This window comes from Hipposideros armiger, unplaced genomic scaffold (assembly GCF_001890085.2).
Source record: "Hipposideros armiger isolate ML-2016 unplaced genomic scaffold, ASM189008v1 scaffold_138, whole genome shotgun sequence".
In the NCBI taxonomy this organism is placed as follows: Eukaryota; Metazoa; Chordata; class Mammalia; order Chiroptera; family Hipposideridae; genus Hipposideros; species Hipposideros armiger.
In genome coordinates, this window is record NW_017731488.1 from 2,628,303 (window position 1) to 2,649,427 (window position 21,125).

A 21,125-nucleotide genomic window follows, 5' to 3' on the forward strand; every position below is an offset into this window, starting at 1 on the left:
GAGTTAGTATTGCCCTGGGTGAAAATTATTGGGTTACAGTGTCAGGATTCTTGGAAGGAGCTATTGAACAGATTCCTTTGGGAGAACAGACTGAAAGTAGGTGGAGCTTGAAAATTGGACTGGTCAATCCTTTTGGTGCCTCATGTGTTGTGTTCTTGGTTTGTTTTTGTTTTTGTTTTTAAAGATATTTATTGGGGAATTGGGGGATGGGAACAGCGCTGGGGAATTGAGAGAAGGGGAACAGACAAGTTGCTTTCCTTTTGTTCTTCAGTCTAGTTGTGGAGGGCGTTGCTTCACTGGCCCAAGTTGGCACCATCATTACGCTTTTCCCGGGCGAGGCAGATCAGTCGCCGGCTTCTGGACGGCCGCTCACTACGGCTGCTGGCCGCTCACGCTGGCTGCTGGCCGCTCACGCTGGCTGCTGGCTACACACAGTAGCCCATGGCAACCCACTGCCACAGGGACTGCAGCCTACGCCGTCGCCGGCGACTCATGGCATCCCAGCTCCAGGTCGAGCTGTTGTTCACCATCTTAGCTGTAGAGGGCGCAGCATCACTGGCCTTCATGTGGCATCCGAACCGGGGCCCTGCTGCTCAGAGCTGGCGTCCCAAGCCAACTCTTAACCAACGCGCCACTCGGCTGGCCCTGTTTGTTTTTTAAGATTTTATTGAGGAGTTGCGGGAGGGGAACAGACAAATTGCTGTCCTTTTGTTCTTCAGTCTAGTTGTGGAGGACGTTGCTTCACTGGCTCATGTTGGTATTATCATTGTGCTCTTCCTGGGTGAGGCAGTCGCTCACCAACCATTGGACAGCAGCTCACGGCAGCTCACGCCAGCTGCCAGCCCCCTCATGTTGGCTGCCAGCCACTCACAGTAGCTCATGGCAGCCCACTGCAGCAGAGGCTGCAGCTTATGCCATTGTTGGCGACTCCTGGCAGCCCAGCTCCAGGTCGAGCTGTTGTTCACCATCTTAGCTGTAGAGGGCGCAGCATCACTGGCCTTCATGTGGCATCCGAACCGGGGCCCTGCTGCTCAGAGCTGGCGTCCCAAGCCAACTCTTAACCAACGCGCCACTCGGCCGGCCCTGTTCTTGTTTTTTAAGTAGGTATTTTGAAACTGCTTTCAATCCCATTCTGCTTTTTCTCCTATTGAGGGTGGAGTGTAGAATGTAATGTCTATTACGAACTGGTACTATAAAAAGCATTTCACGTACTAATTATTTGAAGTATCTCATATCTTTGTTAGGAAGTTTTTAAATTCCCATTTTACAGATGGTTCTTGTGCTAAGGGATGAAGTCACTCAAAGGAGTGTCAAAAACAAAGCCTATGCTTTTTTCCTTTTCTTAAAAGCATAGCCTTATTTGATTGCTGGTTAACTTGTAGTTTACCACTCTGGATTTCTGGTATTGAGTATATGGGACCAGACCTTAACTATTATTCTGGTTTCTGAGTTTTATTGCTAGGAATTTGGGACTTGTGTAGGATGAGACACTAGCTAACATTTTGGGTGATGGAAGATACAGCAGTCAGACACATACAGACACATACCTACTTCCTAGAGCTTATATATTCAAGTCTAGGATATAGACATTAAACAAGATAAATAAATAAACTATATAGTATGCTAGTGATACATGCTCAGGAGAAAAAGTTAATTAGGGACCAGGTATAAGAAGTGTGCAGGATTGAAATTTTAGATGGGTTCACCAGGGAAGGCCAAATTGAAGTGATGCTTGATATGAAAGAGGGAGCTATACTGGTATCTGGGAGGGGAATAAGAAAGAGTATTCCAGGTGGAAGGATCAGTGAATACAAAGGTTCTGAGGCCGGAGCATGTCCAGTTGGTTTGAGGAAACAGTGTTTTGTATTAACACATTTCATTCAACCCTGAGGGTGGTCTACTATTATCTCTATTCTGTTGATGTGGAAACTAAGGGACAGAGAAGTTGAAGGCATTGTGGGGGCAGAGCCCTTAACCCTTGCCTGGGACTGGCCATGTAGAATCAAAGCATTTCCTCTCAGCACGGAAGAGGTTAGGAATTCCAAGACCTCTAGAATTTCACTTTCTCTTCCACAGTCTCTTTTCCCTTTCTACTTTTAAATTTTTACACACAATTCTCTTCCTCTCCAGAGCATTATATTCTAGTCTAGGATACAGACAATGAACAAGATAAGTAAGTAAAGCATACCTAGTGTGTTAGTGACACGTGCTCAGGTGAACAAGAAAATCAGGGACTGGGTGTGTATAGGAATTTGGGAAAGCTTGGCTTTGAGAATGCTGCTTATTCGGGAATCTGGGAATCTGAGGTGCTGGAGATGGGAGGAGCTTTGGAGGGAGGCCATGTAGCCCAAATGCTCCCAGACTGGACATGCGAATCGCCTGAGGAGATTCCTGGCCCCATCCCAGAGCTGCTGATTCCGAATCTGGAGGGCAGGGTTCGATTGTGCAGCTGACAACGTTAAGGTAAAGCCTGGTTAGTGCCTTGCGTGATGCTCCGCGAAGTTGCAGATAACTGGAATCAGAACCCAGGTGCTCTCTCAGTCTAGCACTCTTTTCACCATGTTGTACTGCTGCCTTACTCTTGAGATTAAAAAGTTGTAAAGAAGGGATGTTTAATTTTATCAAGTGGTTTTTCAGTTCCTGTTGAATCATCTTCTTGGGGCATTACTGTTTTTAATAACCCTGGGTTTTAAGCAGTACCTGAAGAGGAATTCTTTCTTTAGTTGTGTGATTTCCTTACAAGCTTTTGTACTTTGTTGGAAATTGGGAGATACTAGTTAGTTAAGTTTGGTCTTCTGAAAAAGCTATCTTCATCATTTTTGGAAGAGCATTTTCTCTGTTGAAAGGTGGCTAATGAGAGTGCTCTGGATGAGGAGAAGGAATTTATCATTTGTTGGGGAATTCATTAGTTTGGTGCTCTAGCTGTATTCGAAGGGCCCTTTCTGGGACCAAAGATGAAATAAAGAAATAACAGCCACCTGGTTGTGGTTTTTCTAGCATGCCTCTTGGGTGGACAGCTGTGAGGTGGTTAGTACAGTTGGCTCCCATAATCTGAGTTTTGCTAGATGATTCAGTGACTCTTCCTCCTTTGGTCTCTTCTACCCTTAGTGAGTTTTTCTCAGATCTTCTGGTCTGGAAAGATAGAGCACAGCAGCCTAAATAACTCAGCCTGGGAGAGAGCCAGGCCTCTTGTCTTGCTCTCTATTACTTCAGAGACAGTACGGGTTGGAAGGTCCTAAGTCTAATGTCTTGTTGCAGTCCCTCCAAGGAGTTTGGTCAGGCTGGTGCTTTGGTTGATGTCTTCGAAATGGATGGGCTCTTACCAAGTCTCTAAAAAGGAATGTGCTGATCTTGTAGAATTGTTTCTGTAAGCAGAATGGGGTAGATAAAACTTTTCATTGACTTTGAATTTTTTATTTATATTTAACTTGGACACTTATGGAACTTTGAAAGAATTGGGGGGGAAAAACCCCAAAACCTGTCTCTTTTGCGTGGTAATTGCAAACTTGTTGGTAATCTCTCACCATAAGCAGATGACCAATTTGTTTAGAACTTGAATGAACTAGAACTAGAATGAATCATTTTCCATCTTTCGTGAAGTAGAAAACTGGGCTTTAATTCTCAGGTTATGAATGATAAGAATCATAGGCTAGGGGTGGCCAGTCAGCTCAGGTGGTTGGAGCACAGTGCTCATAACACCAAGATTGCTGGTTCGATCCCCACATGGGCCACTGAGCTGCGCCCTCCACAACTAGATTGAAGACAACTACTTGACTTGGAGCTGATGGGTCCTGGAGAAAAACACACTGTTCCCCAATAAACTCCTGTTAAAAAAAAAAATCATAGGCTTTGATTTCCTGGGTCAGGTGTTGGTATATCTGATGAGACATTTTTATTTTAATATCAATTTAACTTCAGAAAATCTTTAATGATGTCTTTGGTGAGGACAAATAGGAGGCTAGGAATCTGTTATTGTCCTGGGTGGGGAAACATGACTGTTTAACAAAGGGAAAGGAGTCTCCTTGTTTTAGGAGGCAGGGTCTGGGGATAGAACTACACAAGCAGGTTTCTGGGTAATTTCTCCTCAGTTGGGGTAGGAGGAGCCCTTGACCAGTCTTCAAAGCCATGAAGTGCAGGAGGAGTGAGGGTCCAAAGGGTGGTTTTTCTGGAAGTCTGCTGTCCATTTAAGATGTGAGTGGGGCCACGTGGAGCTTGCACGTTGGTTGGGAGAGGCCTTAACTTTTATATTTGTCCCTGCCTGGAATGCTTCTCAACAGGGGAGGGTCCGGTACGGGAACTGGATCAACAGCTGCCGCCTGTCCCTGTAATCACAGGAAGCTGAGGCCTGGTGCCTTTGTATGGGAGCTCTGCAGCCAGACAATAGTTTGTGCTGGCGGGGCCATGTGGCGAGTCACGTGACCTGGGGCTGTTTTCTTGCCGGGGTCCTTACCCATCTGTTCTCTCGGCTCTTTCTGGGTTATCAGGCGCCAGTCCAAGTCCTCCCAGGCAGCCAGCTTCATGGCCAGAGATTAGGAGCACTAACCTTCCTGGCAGGGGCGGTGTGGCTTCGCGTTTATGCAGATTAGCCATGTGTTTCTCACTTCAAGGCGTTCTACAGGAAAAGCCTTTTCCTGTGTTTGGCTCTCAGTGGGCGGTTCCCAGCTTACTGTACTGGGACTCAGCAAGCAGCAGGCGTGCACGAGAGGGATCACAGTACACTGGCCCCCTCCCATTCCACCTCCAGTGCTACGTCACCACAACACAACCGCTCGCGCTCTCATACTGTTGGTGTCATTCATTCGGTGCCAAGATTGCTTTAAAAAATTCCCTTGGCCCCAGTTCAAACAGGAGTACAGCTGGGATGTGTTAGATTTTAGGCAGTCTGCCCTCAATTTGAGATGAGTTATAAATAGCAGTGCCGACTTCCTTAACTACCGCTCTCTGAGGTAAAATGCAGGTTAATTACTGTGGGAATCAATTAGGGGGTTCTTTCAGTTAAAGAGCCAGGGATGCTTTTTTTTTAATTGTTATTATTAAAAGTCATACAACAAATCTGGCCAGGAATAAATTGAAAGCACAAGGATTAAGGAGTAATATGTAAATGTCCAAAATCCAAGATTATGGTTCTAGGTTTATACTGGCTCCAACTAGTTGGCATTTAGGGTGACAGAACAAGTGGTAGTCAAAACTTTCTAATGGACACCTTTTCCAGCCCTGGCCAATCCCTCTTGACTCATGTTCTTGCCAGTCCAAATCTGGCTCCTTAGAGTTGCTGCCTGGTCACTTCCTTTCTCCATCTTAGGTTTGAGACTGAAGCTTGGAGCTTTCCTTTGTTGGACTTGGATTTCAAGAAAATTAAGAAGTTTCTCTTTCCTGATAGACTATCACATGGTGTGGTGCATTTTGGTGAAAGTATCTTTCTGGGATGTTTGAGTTCCTGATTCTTTCTTCTGGGCTCTCTTCAATTAATCAGTCATGGTCAGAGGTTGGAGAATTTGAAGTTCAGTCTTTATACCTCAGCAACCCCTGAGGGTCGTTATGGCTTTCCTTGGTGCAGTAAGAAGCTGTAAGGGGTTCCATTAGCCCACTGGTCTGGAGGGCCTTGCAATTCCATGTGCTTGAAGCAGGAGAACTCAATGCAAGTGGTTAGTCTGCAAGCTGTTTGTTCTGAATATATTCAGAGGGACCAGCATGCTAAGGCATCCTTGCCTTTGATGCCCCCAAACTGCATCTTTTGATGCATTTCATTTGGCAGGCAGTTTGTAACATGGCCAGTGATCTGGAATGAGATAAGTGGTGGATGGAGATGGGGCCTTTTCTTATGGCTCTTTTCCCCTTTTTTTATTTTTATTTTTTATGAATGCAGGAGAGTATATAGCAGGGGGCCCCACTTCCCTGATCAAGGGGGCAGCATTTTCCTCTCAATTATGTGTCTTTATGGCAGAGCCTTTGCTTTTGAAGTATAATCACAGTAATCTACTCCTGTGGTTTCCCATTGAAAGGATTTCCTTTCCGTCTTTCCCAGAGAGGAATCTCTGGCTTTTTGCAGCCAGGGTTTGGTGTTTCCCATCGTTGCCTTTTCCTTGGTGCCTGCAGACTGCTGATGATACTGGTTTTTCTGGCTTGTGTATAGAGGGATTTTTCTGGTCTGAAGTTGCTGCTTTCAAATAAACTGATTAGTGAAGATTTAAGGCCCCTTCTCTGTTACCAGAGATTGGAAGATGGCATTTTATCTATAACTGCAAATCACAAATCTTTCACAATGGTTTTAAATGTCAGAAGTGTGAGTTAGGTCCCTGCCCACCTCCCTTTCTGATATGAGCAGATGTTTAACTTTGACATGAGAACAGAGTAATCAGATTGTTGGAGCCGAATGTATTTCAGTTTGCTAAGTTACATATTCTGTTGATTAAAACCCTTTGATAAAGGGAGGGGTGTCAGCAATCTGATGTCCAGGAAAAGGAAATGTCTTAGTTTTACTTTTAGAGTAAGAATTTCTTTGACTTGTGTTTATTTTTGGTCTGCAAAGATTTCCTAAAGTTGACGGAGGAATCATTGAACCCTTTATTAACTAGCCCCCATGTAAGTAGCTGTCCTTTACTGGGAGTGCAGGTCACCTGCTGTGTGAGAGGAAAAGGTAAGGTAACTTGCCTTTAGCCTTTATAGTCTTTTGTTTTTAAGCAGGGTGTTTGGGGGTGCCTGTACAGTTTGAAGACCTTGGGTATAGGTTGGCACATAAGATTCTTCTCAAAAGTGTGCTTGTTCTCCCTTGGCTGTTCCACCCTCTCCTCTTCTCTTTCAGTTCAATTCACTTGTTTTTTTGCCCTCAAAGTCATAACCTGGTTTAGGGTGTGCTCCCTGGCCCTGTGTTAGAACGTTTGATCTGGGCTTGTGTGTGTGTGTGTCTGTGTGTCTGTGTGTGTGTGTAAGTGTAACTGAAATGTTATTTTAATGTATTTCATATGGAATTACAGGAAACCCCCTTTACTCCTATTTCAATATGCTTTAACCTCAATAGTTGCCAAAATATTTATGCTACAACAAATTCTTCTTTCTTTTTTTTTTTTTTTTTTTTTAAGATTTTATTGGGGAGTTGGGGGAGAGCAACAGCATTGAGGAATCGGGGAAGGAGAACAGACAAGTTGCTGTCCTTTTTGTTCTTCAGTCTAGTTGTGGAGGATGTCGCTTCACTGGCCCATGTTGGTATTATCATTGCGCTCTTCCCAGGTGAGGCAGTTGCTCGCCAGCCATTATGACGGCAGCTCACGAAAGCGCACACCGGCTGCTGGCCAGCCCCACTGCAGCCTATGCCGTCACCGGCGACTCAGGCAGCCCAGCTCCAGGTGGAGCTATTGTTCATCATCTTAGCTGTACAGGGCGCAGCGTCACTGGCCCACATGTGGGATCTGAACCGGGGCCCTGCTGCTCACAGCTGGCGTCCCAAGCCAACTCTTCACCAGCGCACCACTCAGCCAGCCCAACAAATTCTTTTGTAGTCTAATTCCTGTATTTCACAATAATGACTATATAAGTTTTTTTTTAATTTAAAAAATTTTAAATTATAGTTGACATTCAGTAATATTTTATATTAGTTTCGGGTGTGCAGCATAGTGGTTAGACATTTATATAATTTACGAAATGATCTGCCTGATTAGTGCCCGCCTGGCACTATACATAGTTATTACAATATTGTTGACTATATTCCCTATGCTGCAGTGATCTGGGCTTTCTCCGCATAGTATCCCCTGCCTACTTCTTGCAGTATGGCAACCTGACATGTTCAAGTTACTAAGCCCTAGCTCTGTACTGGGGGTCTTTGGGAGGGGGGACTTGGAAAATAAAAGACCTTATCTCTGGCTTCCCAGAACTTAGCCTTGAGAGATGTTGTCAGTTAGCTGGACAACTAAGTGCCAAACCTTATGATTCTGACTGAATTTACAATAAGACATTTGGAAATGTGGGAGATCAGAGCGTGCTGAAGATTTGGGGAGTGGCTTTGTGTTGAACGGGTTGGGTTCCTGCAATGTATCATTGCATAGAGCTGGGCATGTACTGTGTGTGGGAACTTTGGCATGTGACTGAAAATGTATAGAATTGAGCATGATGTGGAGGGCTTTAGATCCAGGCAGAAGTACTGTTTATCATTATTGATAATACCTACTATTTATTGGGCTTCTAAATACCAGTCGCTGTGTGAAATGTGTTATGTGCATTTTAGATGAAAAACTGATATGTTCAGGGTCAAACAGTGATAGAGTTAGGATCTGAACCCAAGTCTATTGATTTGCTATGCTCTTTGCTTTTTCTGTGCGATGCTGTGCAGGATGTAGCAGGTTAGTACATAGGAAGTTTGGAGCTGTTGTTGAACAGGGAGAGACAAAAATGATTTGTGAACATTGTTTAGAGCTGTGAGTGGTTCAGTGTGATAGCCACTAGCCTCATGTGGTTATTTGGATTTAATTTAAATGAAATAAAAAATAATTCATTTCCTCAGTTGCTCTAACTGTATTTCAAGTTCTTAATAGTCACACCTCATAGAAGATTTTATTGGATAGTGTTTCTCTAGATCACTGGTTCTCAGCTAGTATGCATTAGAATCACCTAAGGATCACAGGGGCTGGGCGTGGGGGTGGGGGGAGCCCAAGCTCTTCCAGACCCACTAAATTGGAATCTCTAGGGAGAGGCCTAGGCCTTTGTGAATCTTCACAGAAAATTTTGATCTGTAGTTCTGATTAATAGCTACTGCTCTAGAAGCTCCATGGTAACTATGGTAACAACTGCCCCTCGATATGTTGTGGGGAGACCTGGACTGACAGAGATACTCAGAGTGGGCTGGTCTCTGTTTAGCAAACATAGTCTCTTCACCTGGAGGCCACATGGACAGCAGCTGCAGTCTGGGATGCGATGAGGATTTCCTCATTATATCTTCTCATTATGATGTGGCCTGTGTAAGCTCCTGAGATCTTCACAGCAGAGAATGGTGATGTTTTGGCTCCATTGCCAGGTGTATCTAGGGAAGACCACATGCTATTTATTACTTACTAGTCCAGTTGTCAAATTTGAACTTCCTAAACAGTCCCAAAAGAGTCCATGTAGCTCCAAAATTATGATTGGGAACATTATTGAAGCTTCTGATACAGAGGCAGGATTTAGGCAAAAATTGTTTAGTTATATTGGAAACAGCACTTTAGTAATATGGACATGTAGTAGTGATTTGGGACACGGTTTTACTATGATTGTAGTTTAGAAACTTGCAAGGTACTCCCATCATCACTTACCTTTTTAGCTGAGATTTCAGCTGCAGCCTAAGAGAACTTGACTTCTGCTTTTTCCCCTCTTTTTTTTTTAAAGATTTTATTGGGGAGTTTTGGGGAGGGGAACAGACAGGTAGACAAATTGCTGTTTTGTTCTTCAGTCTAGTTGTGGAGGATGTCGCTTCACTGGCCCATGTTGGTATTATCACTGCGCTCTTCCCGGGTGAGGCAATTGGTTGCTGATCGTTGATCAGCCACTCACAACAGCTCCCGGTAGCTCACACTGGCTACCAGCCGCTCACGCTGGCTACCAGCCACTCATGTAGCTCACGGCAGCGCACTGCAGCCCTGCTGCAGCCTACACCATTGCCCGCGACTCACAGCAGCCCAACTCCAGGTCGAGCTGTTGTTCATCATCTTAGCTGTAGAGGGCGAGCGTCACTGGCCCTCAATGTGGGATCCGAACCGCAGTCCTGCTGCTCAGCTGGTGCTCCTAAGCAAGCTCTTAACCAGCTGAGCCACTGGGTCGGCCCTGCTTTTTCCCTCTTGATATTTAGAAGAATAGTCTCTGTGGCTTTTTTTCTTATCCATTTTCCTCATGGCAACTTGATTTCCTCTATTATAGAACACTTATATAGTACTATGCCACCCCCATCCCAAAAAGACATACAGAGAACCAGTTGTTTAAATGCCCCACCCACTCCATTTTGTCATTTTTAAGGTTTAACACATCTTTTTTTTTTTTTTTTTTTTAAAGATTTTTATTGGGGGAATGGGAACAGCGCTGGGGAATTGGAGGGAGGGGAACAGACAGGTTGCTGTCCTTTTTTGTTCTTCAGTCTAGTTGTGGAGGACGTTGCTTCACTGGCCCAAATTGGCACCATCATTGTGCTCTTCCCGAGTGAGGCAGATCAGTCGCCGGCTTCTGGATGGCTGCTCACTGCGGCTGCTGGCCGCTCACACTGGCTGCTGGCTACATACTGTAGCCCATGGCAACCCACTGCCACAGGGGCTGCAGCCTACGCCGTCGCCGGCGACTCATGGCAGCCCAGCTCCAGGTTGAGCTGTTGTTCAGCATCTTAGCTGTGGAGGGCAGTGTCACTGGCCCTCATATGTGGGATCCGAACCGGGGCCCTCTGGCATCCCAAGTGAGTTCTTAACCATCGCGCCACTCGGCCGGCCCGGTTTAACACATCTTAAATTATAAATTATTAATTGTGAAATAACAGAACTAGAAGTGACCCTAGGTATAATCTCGATTTGTGGTTCTTAAACTGAGGTCCCTGGACTAGCAGCATAAACATCACCTGGGAAGTGTTACAAATGCATGTCCTATGCCCAACCCTGAGCCATCAGAATCCGAGACTCTGGGGGTGAGTCTCAGCAGTCTGTGGTTGAACAAGCCCTCCAGGTGATTTTAATGCATACTAAAGTTTGAGAACTGAACTCCTTAATTTGAGTTAGTGATATTCAGGCCCAGAGTATTAATATCTACTTACCACCCCCAATTTAAGATTCAATTTTCAAGTTTCTGTCAGGTCCAGGCCTACTCTCCAGCTTGGGTGTATCTATCTAAGGTGCTTAGAGAAACTCCCTATCCTGTCCACACCAGCAATAGATATATATAGGTAGGCATCTCTGGCAGGGGAAAGTGTGCTGAGACTCTGTCCTATAAAGCTCCAATGGGATAAAGTCATGTCAAAAAGTGAATGAACTAATTGAACCTCTTACCCTACAAAGAGCTAAAAGAAATCTATGTTTGTAGCCAAATACCCGTGAATTGAACTTAGCTTTCATTATTGGTACTATGCTGTACCTCTATAGCTTATTCTTTAAAGAGTCAAAAGTTCTTCTGTTCTTCTTATACCCTGAAACTCTTGATTATCAAAGGAGGTGAACTTTTCAGTTGAGATGCACAAGCCTCTAAATTCAAAGTCATAGTTCCCTCAACAACTGTAACTTAGCCATGTTACCCATTTGGAAGAAAGCATAAATTTCAGTGCTTGTGCCAACATGCAAGCAGGCTATAGATGTGCAAGGAAAAAAGACTCCACTATTTAAAGGATAGAAACATCTAGATGCTTGTGTTTTTTAATTCCCAACCACAGTATTGAAGCATTGGTTTTGGCGTTGAACAGGATCGTGGGAGAGTACAGCACTATCGTCCTCTCCCAGCTGCAGGGCCTTTGCTCTGATTTTCTACACCATGGAGTACATATGCTTATTGCTCCACAGCTGACCTGTCCCTTGGATCTCAAGTAGTACCACACTTACAAAGTGGTATATAGCTTACAAGATGCTGTCACAAACTGGTGGTTTTTTTATTTTACATATGAAATCAAGGTTCTGAGGAAGGTTAAATGACTAGCCCAAGGGTTACTGGGTCTGTAACTTTACCATTACTTTTTCATAGTAACTGTTTTCCTATTTAGCATATACACCTATATACTTGGGTTTGTGTTTATATTGGCCAGAGGCCATGAAAGCTTCAGGTTAATGAAATGCTCTTTATTTTGTAGCCGTCCAGTCCAATGGATCAGATGGGCAAGATGAGACCTCAGCCATATGGTGGAACTAACCCATACTCGCAACAACAGGGACCTCCGTCAGCACCGCAGCAAGGACATGGGTACCCAGGGCAGCCATATGGGTCCCAGACGCCGCAGCGGTACCCAATGACCATGCAGGGCCGGGCACAGAGTACCATGGGCGGCCTCTCTTATGCACAGCAGGTGACTCCAATTGCCTTAACCCTTAATCTCTCCAGGCAGGGTCTGGTCTTGAGCTATAGAAGCAGAATGCGCTTTGGCTTCCAAACCTCTTGAAAGGAGGATAGGCCAGCTGGCTCAGTTAGTTACAGTGTGCTACTGACAAGGCCAAGGTTGTAGGCACCATCCCAGATACACTCAGAGGAAAACTGCTCCCTGGCCACATATCTGTCGTCTTCTTTGACTTGGCTGGCCTGCTGCTTGTGCCCACTGAGTGGTGATCTCTGAAGGAGGTGGGAAGAAAGAAAGGTAGTGACTGAGCACCTTTCCACTGCTACCAAGAAAAACTAATCATAAGATGTGCCCTGGGGACAGAAGAAGCCCTTCACATTTCTCAGGGCTTTCAACATATAGCTGTCTGGTTCAAAATGAATGTTTAGGAGGGACTGGGAGTAGAAGCAAAGGGAAGATTGAACAGTAAAGATGCTTACAGTGCTGTTATAAATGTTAAGATTTTCCTCATCTTTCTTTTTGGTCTGGCCACTCGCCCCATTCTCTTTTTATTGTCATTTTTTGTTTGGACAACTTTTTCTACCATTTATGTTTGGTGATATTCATACTGAAAATGGTGAGGGACAGAATATAAAACCTTACCTTACAGCAAAGTATGCCTTTAAATATAAAAAATGCGATATTGGGATATTGTTGCCTTTTTTTTTCCAATGAGAAAATGGAGAAGAGATGGGGTGGATATTATTATTGTTGTTTTTTTCCCCTTACCAAATGTATCTCCAGTGCCTAGAATAGTGCCTTGTAAAAGTAAGCAAATAGGAGCTCAACAGTTTTTTTGAATGAAGGTTAAATGAAAAAGAGAACCAGAGTAGCTTAGTGATTGGCAACCTGTCTGGGTTACTAACCCTGGGTTTTCAGTCTGCTGAGCCAGGCTGCTGTTGACTGTTCGTTGTGGCTAGGATACAGATTCCTAGCGCTTATAAAAACAGTCTAGACCATGATTTTTAAAAAAGTAGGCTCTGGTAAAAACAGCTGCTCTTGAACTCTTGTTAAGTTGCCCAAATATTAAATAGTATAAATTTTTTCTGGATGAATGAAGTCTACTTGTAAACAAACCAACTAGTAACCCAGCTTGGCCATCCTCCCTGGCTCAGTTTAGACAGGGATGGTAGAAAAATCCTGGGCCTTCTAAGTGTGAGGCTTGGCTTGCTTGCTTTCTATACCCACCCTTAGGGCATAGCTTTTGACAGAGTATCTCACCTTTCTCCATCCAGAAGAGTCAGTGCTAAAAGTATCCTTTCCTTTTCTACAGATTCCTCCTTATGGACAACAAGGCCCCAGTGGGTATGGTCAGCAGGGCCAGACTCCATATTACAACCAGCAAAGTCCTCACCCCCAGCAGCAGCAGCCACCCTACTCCCAGCAACCACCATCCCAGACCCCTCATGCCCAACCTTCATATCAGCAGCAGCAGCAGTCTCAGCCACCGCAGCTCCAGTCTGCTCAGCCTCCATATTCCCAGCAGCCATCGCAGCCTCCACATCAGCAGTCTCCAACTCCATACCCCTCCCAGCAGTCTACAACCCAGCAGCATCCCCAGAGCCAGCCCCCCTACTCACAGCCACAGGCACAGTCCCCCTACCAGCAGCAGCAACCTCAGCAGCCAGCATCCTCGACGCTGTCCCAGCAGGCTGCGTACCCTCAGCCCCAGTCTCAGCAGTCACAGCAAACTGCCTATTCCCAGCAGCGCTTCCCTCCACCACAGGTAAGGTGCCTCTGTGTCTTGCCCTACATGTGACCACAGACAGGTTGGGGATTGGTGTCATGAGAACTTTGCCATACATATTGGTTCTCTAAAGTGCACTTAAAAACCAATTAAACTCTGGGTAATCATGCTAACTGGATTGATTGAACTAATAAAGGCATAACCTTCTTAACTGCTTAAAAACCTGTAGCTCTCCTTACTGATGAAGAAATAGGACAGTGGAAAGTTGCATAGACAGATAAATTGAAGATAATGGGACTGATTTTTTTTTTTAAACAAGCATTCAGAACTTGAGCATCCAAATAAATTTTGTCTTTTTTAAAAGCAACACTTTGGGAGGCTGTACTGTACATTTGTTCCAACTGCCATTCCATTCTGCTATTGCTCAAAATATTTTGAACCCCTTCATATGAAATTGCCATCAGTGCCAACATCACACTCTTCAGAATATTCTCAGTGGTTGCAAATCCTTTTCTTTTTTTGAGGGTGGATGTGATTTTTGGAAATAGCTAAAATTCATTTGTAGCCATGTCTGTGAACAAAGTATGTGATGCGGCCTAAAAATAACAATTTGGGCTCTATTCTTTAAAGAGCAAAAAGAGGAGAAATGACTGAGTAATGACAGACAGGTCCACCAAAGATTTTGTGCATTGGTCCATTGTTGGAAAAATACCTCTTTCCAAGGCGATATCTTTGAAGGAAGCGGTAGTCATTTTAATGCAAAGGTTCTAGCATGAGTTTTCTGTTGTTTTTAAATTAATTGGACGCCTGCCTTGATAGATATAGCTTGTAGTTAGCCAGACTTTAGCACTTAACCCCAAGGAACAGCTCTCTGTGGGTGGTGATAAATGGTCAACAGTGCCATCAGACAGCGTCTTAGACCCACTGTTGACATTCATGTCTCGAGAGCCATACCTTGTATTTTTCTACTTTCAGGTGATACTGAGCATAATTGGGCACAATAGTCTCTCGCACCCAGCTTTCCCTGTGGTGAGAGTCATAGCCCTTTGACCAGGAAACAAGCTTGCCTGGTTTATCAATACCAGGACTTCACAGCTTTTGTTTTTCTTGTTTTAGGAGTTATCTCAAGATTCATTTGGGTCTCAGGCATCCTCAACCCCCTCAATGACCTCCAGTAAGGGAGGGCAAGAAGATATGAACCTGAGTCTTCAGTCAAGACCTTCAAGCTTGCCTGTGAGTATTCCTGCCACCCTCTAAAAGATGACAGGGGAAGAGAGGAAAGCAAAGAAAACCAGTTTCTGGTTGGATATTTTTTGGTGGTATCAAGCTAAATGAACAATGAGCTATTCCTTGAATTTGGGTTCAAAATTCTGAGTAGAAATTTATGATGGATTGACCTTGTAGACAGTGTCTGTTTTGGCTAACTGCCCAAGGAGTAGGTTTGTGATCTCTGTCTGGAGTTTCTTGTTTTTGTTTTTAAATCTTGGGCTCTTAGGCATGGACCCAGGTGAGGGACAGAGGCACTGTTCTCCATCAAAGTTGAAAAAGTCTAGGTTTTGGTTTTTGTTTAACTGTATTTTTGAGGGCTTAGTTTTTAGGTTTTTGTATTAGCATTTAGCTAAGAGATGGGATCTGGGGTGCATTCCACATGGATTGTCACATTGAGCACAGGCACAATAAAAGCAGTTTTTCTGGTTGGTGTGTTGTGTGAATAGGTGCTTTTGTCTAGTAGAGTGCTTGATGCCCAGATGCTTCAGTAGTATTTATGGAATGGACTGACCATATCCTGAGAAAGGCATTATGGTCTGCTGATTAAGAACTTGGGCTCTAGAGCCAGAGTTACTGGGTTTGCATTTTGACTCTGCCACTGACTCTGCAGCCTTGGGCGAGTCGCTTAATCTCTCCATGTCTTAGTTTTCACATCTGTAAAATGAACCTAAAAGTACCTGCTTCATAGGGGTGGTTATTAAAATTAAAGAAGTTAATATAGAGAGAGTGCTGTTGCATTGTAGGCACTCCATACATTTCAGCTATTATCATCGTCATCTCAGAGGGCATAGGAACTATCCTTGATACCTGAAAGGCAGTTTGCACCATTTAATAGTAGGCTGGTTCTGGGAATATTTATCCTTAGTCTTAGCTCTGTTAGTACATGTGGGCAAGTCACTCAGGTTCTTCAAATTAATCTTCTGGGCACAGGAATAAAATGGGTTGCTCTGAAATCTAGCAAGATAGTAGGTAGCAAACCCTCCATTACAAATGCTGTTTTAGTTAGGAAACGGAAATGCAGCCATATATGCCCAGACGAAAACGAAAATCTTTTGAAATTTTGATTCTACTTGGAATCAAAGCCTATCTCTTCAGTTATTCTGACTCGGGAGAAAATGGTTTCTGGATCTTTAAGAAATAGGTAGGAGGTAGGAACTCTCTTCATCATGAAGCCTCCCCTGGTTTCGCTTTAAGATCCCTGAACCATAACCTCAGCAGGGCAAGGTCTGTGGAGTCCCTTCACACCTGTTGTTGTGGCCTCTTAGCCAGGATGAATAGCCACTCTCAGATTGGACTTTTGAGACTGTTGACTTTCTTAGCTGAAGAATTGGGGGAGGAAGGGTCTGGATAAGGCAATCCCTCTTTGTTCCCTTCTCATTAATGTCTGTTGCAATCCTTTTCTGAACTTCACTGGAATGTGCTTTTTAACCTGATTCAGTCAGAAATGTGTAACCACCCCCTCATCATCTATGGTCTGTGGCTTAAATCTGGGTGAAATGCTATAGGGAAAAGAACCCAAATTGGTGGATTTCTGCTAGTACTATAAGTTGCTCCCCATAAAAAAGTTGTTGCTGCTCCTAGTGATCTTTAGACAGTTGGTATATTTTAGTTGGTATATTTTAGTCCTGAGAAACCTTGCATACAAACACATTGCATGTCTTCGAAGGGTTGAGAGCCTTAGAAGTACTATTGAATCCAAGAGCTTCTGATTTGACCTACTGAAGTGAAGGTGCTGGCAGCTTCTCGATCCCAAGGGAAGCTTGTTCCTGGGCAGCCTATCACAGGAGCATTCCCAAGTTCAGGCTTCTGCTGTAGATTCATCCAAATGGATAATTTGCTTTGTGGTAGAAGCTCCATGTGGGAGGTGAGCTGGCTGGTTTATTGGCATCTTGTTGAATTGCTTTTTATCCCTCTGCTACTTGGACCAGGAAACAGAAGGTGGTTTTTCTTTGAAATTTTGGTTTGATGCCAGGTTTGCCTAGCCAGGCTGGGAAACAGTCACATCTGAAGAAATGAGAAGTGGGGAGTCCCTGCGAAGGGCCCTCTCCTTTCTTAAGCAGCTCTGCTCAGGGGTCCTGGTGTTTGCCAGGGTATTCTCCTTCACTCCAGCACCGATTTGTGCTTGGCTCCAGAGCAGATGCTAGGCTGACTGGCAGGTGGGGCGGCCCCTCCAGGTTCCACATCACCCTCCTCACTCACCTTATCACTTAGTCCTAAAAGCATTGTGATTGTGACCATGATTTAAAGACTCTGTATGGTTTCTGATCCTGATTATTACAGAAATTAGATTTTGAGAAGTTTTTTGCTCAGCTATTAATTTGAAACTATTTAGCCACTAATATCGTTATTGTGTTATCCCTCTGTTTAAAACCTCAATTATTTTTCATTAATCTTAGACTAAAATCCCACCCCACTCTCTGATTCAGCAGGCCTGGAGTAAGGCCTGAGAATTGGAATTTCTAACAAATTCCTCCATGCTGCTGATGCTGCGGGGCCCTGGATGACACTTTGGGAGCCTCTACTCTGTCCTTTTTTGCTCTCTGCCTTGCTCTTGGCTTTCCTCTGCTTCTTTAAGGCCCTATGCTTTTTTGTGCCTTCAGACCTTTGCACACACTCTTCTCTTTGCCTAGTACGTTTTTCCTTCCCACTCCTGCAGTTCACATTTCAGACTTCATCTTCAAGATCATTTCCTCAGAAAACTCCTTCCTAATCAAGCTTCATAACTTACTAAATAACTCAGCTTAAATAACTTCTGTGATGCCTTCACTGACTAAAGGCAATTTTTATTTAAAAAAAAACAACTGCAATATTTAAGACATAAAAAAGTATAAAAAATAATTCAGTGCCTGAGTACTCATCTTTAGAAACCATATCTTGTTGACATAGGGGGGAAAAAAGCATATTATATAGCCCTCTGGGATCACTTATGCATTTTTGTACCCAGAGAAGCACTATCTTATATATGAGGTTTCTTTTTTTTTTTAAAGGTTTTATTGGGGAATTGGGGGAGGGGAACAGACAAGTTGCTGTCCTTTTTTGTTCTTCAGTCTAGTTGTAGAGGATGTCGCTTCACTGGCCCATGTTGGTATTATCATTGTGCTCTTCCCAGGTGATGCAGTCCCTCGCCGGCCATTGGACAGCTGCTCATGGCGGCTCTTGGCAGCTCATGCCGGCTGCTAGCTGCTCACGGTAGCTTACAGGAGCCCACTGCAGCTCCACTACAACCTTCGCTGGCTACTCATGGCAGCCCAGCTCCAGGTCGAGCTATTGTTCACCATCTTAGCTGTAGAGGGCACAGTGTCACTGGCCCTAATGTGGGATCCGAACCAGGGCCCTGCTGCTCAAAGCTGGTCAAGCCAACTCTTAACCAATGTGCCACTCGGCCGGCCCAAGGTTTCTTTTTTAAAAAAAGATTTTATTGGGGAAGGGAGGGAACAGTGTTGGGGAATTGAGGAAGGGGAACATTGTGTTTTTCCAGGACCTATCAGCTCCAAGTCAAGTTCTTGTCCTTCAATCTTAGTTGTGGAGGGTGCAGCTCAACTCCAAGTCCAGTCACCATTTTCAATCTAGTTGCGGGGGGCACAGCCCATCATCTCATGCAGGAATCGAACCGGCAACCTTGTTGTTAAGAGCATGCGCTCTAACCAACTGAGCCATCTGGCCATGCGTCGGTAGCTCGGGGCTGCTCAACTCAAGGTGCCATGTTCAATCTTAGTTGCGGGGCAGGGGCAGCCCACCATCCCATGCGGGAGTTCATCAGCAACTTTGTTGTTAAGAGCTCTCACCAGTTGAGACATCCGACCACCAGATGGCAGCTCAGCTCAGGCGCAGCTCACTGGCCCATGTGGGAATCAAACTGGCAACCGTGTTGCTCAGAGCTTGTGCTCTGACTGACTGAGCCACCAGGCCGGCCCTATATGAGGTTTCGTTGCTCCATCTTGCCAGAGCATTTTGCTGATACGTCTACTTACTTGGGTCTCTTCTCCTAAATGGTAATTTCCTGGAGGGCTGACACTGTATCATTGACCTCTGTGCCCCCAACACCTATCATGTGACTTCTAAGACCAGTGGTTCTCTATCTTGGCTGCTTGTTAGAATTACCTGGGAAGCAAATGATTTTTTTTTTTTTTTAAGATTTTTTTTTTTATTGGAATTGGGGGAATGGGAACAGTGCTGGGGAATTGGGGGAAGGGGAACAGACAAGTTGCTGTTGTTCCGTTCCTCAGTCTAGCTGTGGAGGACGCCGCTTCACTGGCCCAAGTCGGCACCATCATTGCGCTCTTCCCGGGCGAGGCAGACCAGTCGCCGGCCCCTGGACGGCCGCTCACCGCGGCTGCCGGCCGCTCACGCTGGCTGCTGGCCACATACGGTAGCCCATGGCAACCCACTGCCACAGGGACTGCAGCCCACGCCGTCGCTGGCGACTCACCGCAGCCCAGCTCCAGGTTGAGCCGTTGTCCAGCATCTCAGCCATGGAGGGCAGTGTCACTGGCCCTCACATGTGGGATCCGAACCGGGGCCCTCTGGCATCCCAAGCGAGTTCTCAACCATCGCGCCACTCGGCCGGCCCCTGATTTTTAAAAACAATGACCAGGGCTTATAGAGTTCTGATTTGTTTGGTTTGCGATGGGGCTTGGGCTTTTAGAAGCTGTCCCAAGTGATTCTGATTTACAGCCTTGGTAAAGATCCACTAGTCCGAACTATGTCAGGTTCCACTGCTATAATAGACTGTCTTAGCACCCATGCTTTTTGTCAATGCTTCTCTCAAGTGTAATTTTAATTACTTATTTAATGCAAGCTCAGTGAGGGCAGATTCCCTCTGTCTTGCTCATTGCCATCATAATGCCTGGCACTTAGTAAGCTCCAATTCATTGAACGAATGAACTATTACATTGCTCATCCAGAAAGTGTATGTCTAATAGGGGACAGCATGACCATATGATCCGATTGTTTTCACTGCTAGGGCCAAGGCAGGTATCATAGACTGTTACAGGAAGCCCCAAACTCCATTTTAGAGGATAGGTTGATTTATTAGTTCTTCCTGAAGAAGTTGGAATTAGGGTTTGTAATCTATCTTATAAAATAGCCACTATTTCATCTTAAGAAGGTTCTTATAAGGGATGGGTGAGTAAATCTCCAGGTATTTCATTAACTCTTTAATAAATTTTCTTTATTTTGGGGCAAAATCTTTAAGGGACTCTGAAAATTGGTATCTTGCTTTTGATTATAGTCATTTTTTTGAGAATGACCTGGAGTTGCATCTTTGAAAACTTCTATTTAAGCGTATGTTGTTTTCCTAGAATAATGAATGCTTCCCAAATTTTTCTTGCTGAAGCGCACTTGTAAATTTACATTTTAGTCTTGAAAGCGTACCTGATTTAAGGTTTCCATTCAGTGCTAGAAAATGGATATAAGATTGAAAGCCATTATCTGGAGAGGTTAGCTAGATTGGTGCTTCTCAAACTTGAGCATGTGTTAAGAATCATCTAGAGATTAATTAAAACATAGATTACTGACCTCTAGGCAGAGAGATTCTGACTTAGTAGGTATGGGGTGGGACCCAGGAATTTGCATTTCCAGCAGGGTCTCAGGTGGTGTCCAAGTTGTAGATTCTATACTTGAATAACAGTGAGCTTATAGGCGGTCCTTTGAAGAAGGAAGAAAAAATTACTAGACTAGGAAGCCCATAGTAACTTGAATAATAGTGGTGACTTACACTGTAGTTTGACTCTTGATGATCTGGAGGGAATGCTGTTAAGTGAAAATGGTGGAAAGAAAGGAGATTTGGGAGAGGACTACCTGCAGCTGTGGCCTCAGTGGTTTTTTTCCTAGGTTAAGGCAGTGCTTGAATTGCCGGCACCACCCTGAGAGCATCCCACTCTGGCACCATCACTGGATCCCTTCCATAAATTCGTCATCAAATCCTGATCTCCCTCAGAAATGGTTTATGAATCTTGTTTCCACTGTCCTTCCCCACTGCCGTTTTTTCAGGCCCCTGTTCTCTCACCTGGTGTCTTGCCACAGCCTCCTGACCTGTTTCTTTTCCTTCTAAATCTGACCTCAACATAATCACCAGAGTGATCATCTTAAAAAATCAAACCTTGGGCCGGCCGAGTGGCGCGATGGTTAAGAACTGGCTTGGGACGTCAGAGGGCC

The 21,125-nt window shown here is 44.6% G+C and overlaps 1 protein-coding gene across 2 annotated transcripts in view; it reads left to right on the top strand.

Annotated features, from left to right (window-relative positions):
• ARID1A (AT-rich interaction domain 1A) overlaps positions 1-21,125 on the top strand; it is a 69,830-nt gene that overhangs the window by 16,096 nt on the left and 32,609 nt on the right. For both annotated transcript variants that reach the window (XM_019650196.1, XM_019650197.1), the window contains exons 2-4: positions 11,774-11,986; positions 13,287-13,739; positions 14,817-14,933. In XM_019650196.1, the coding sequence (XP_019505741.1) occupies positions 11,774-11,986; positions 13,287-13,739; positions 14,817-14,933 (783 nt within the window). The remainder of the gene's footprint in view (positions 1-11,773; positions 11,987-13,286; positions 13,740-14,816; positions 14,934-21,125) is intronic.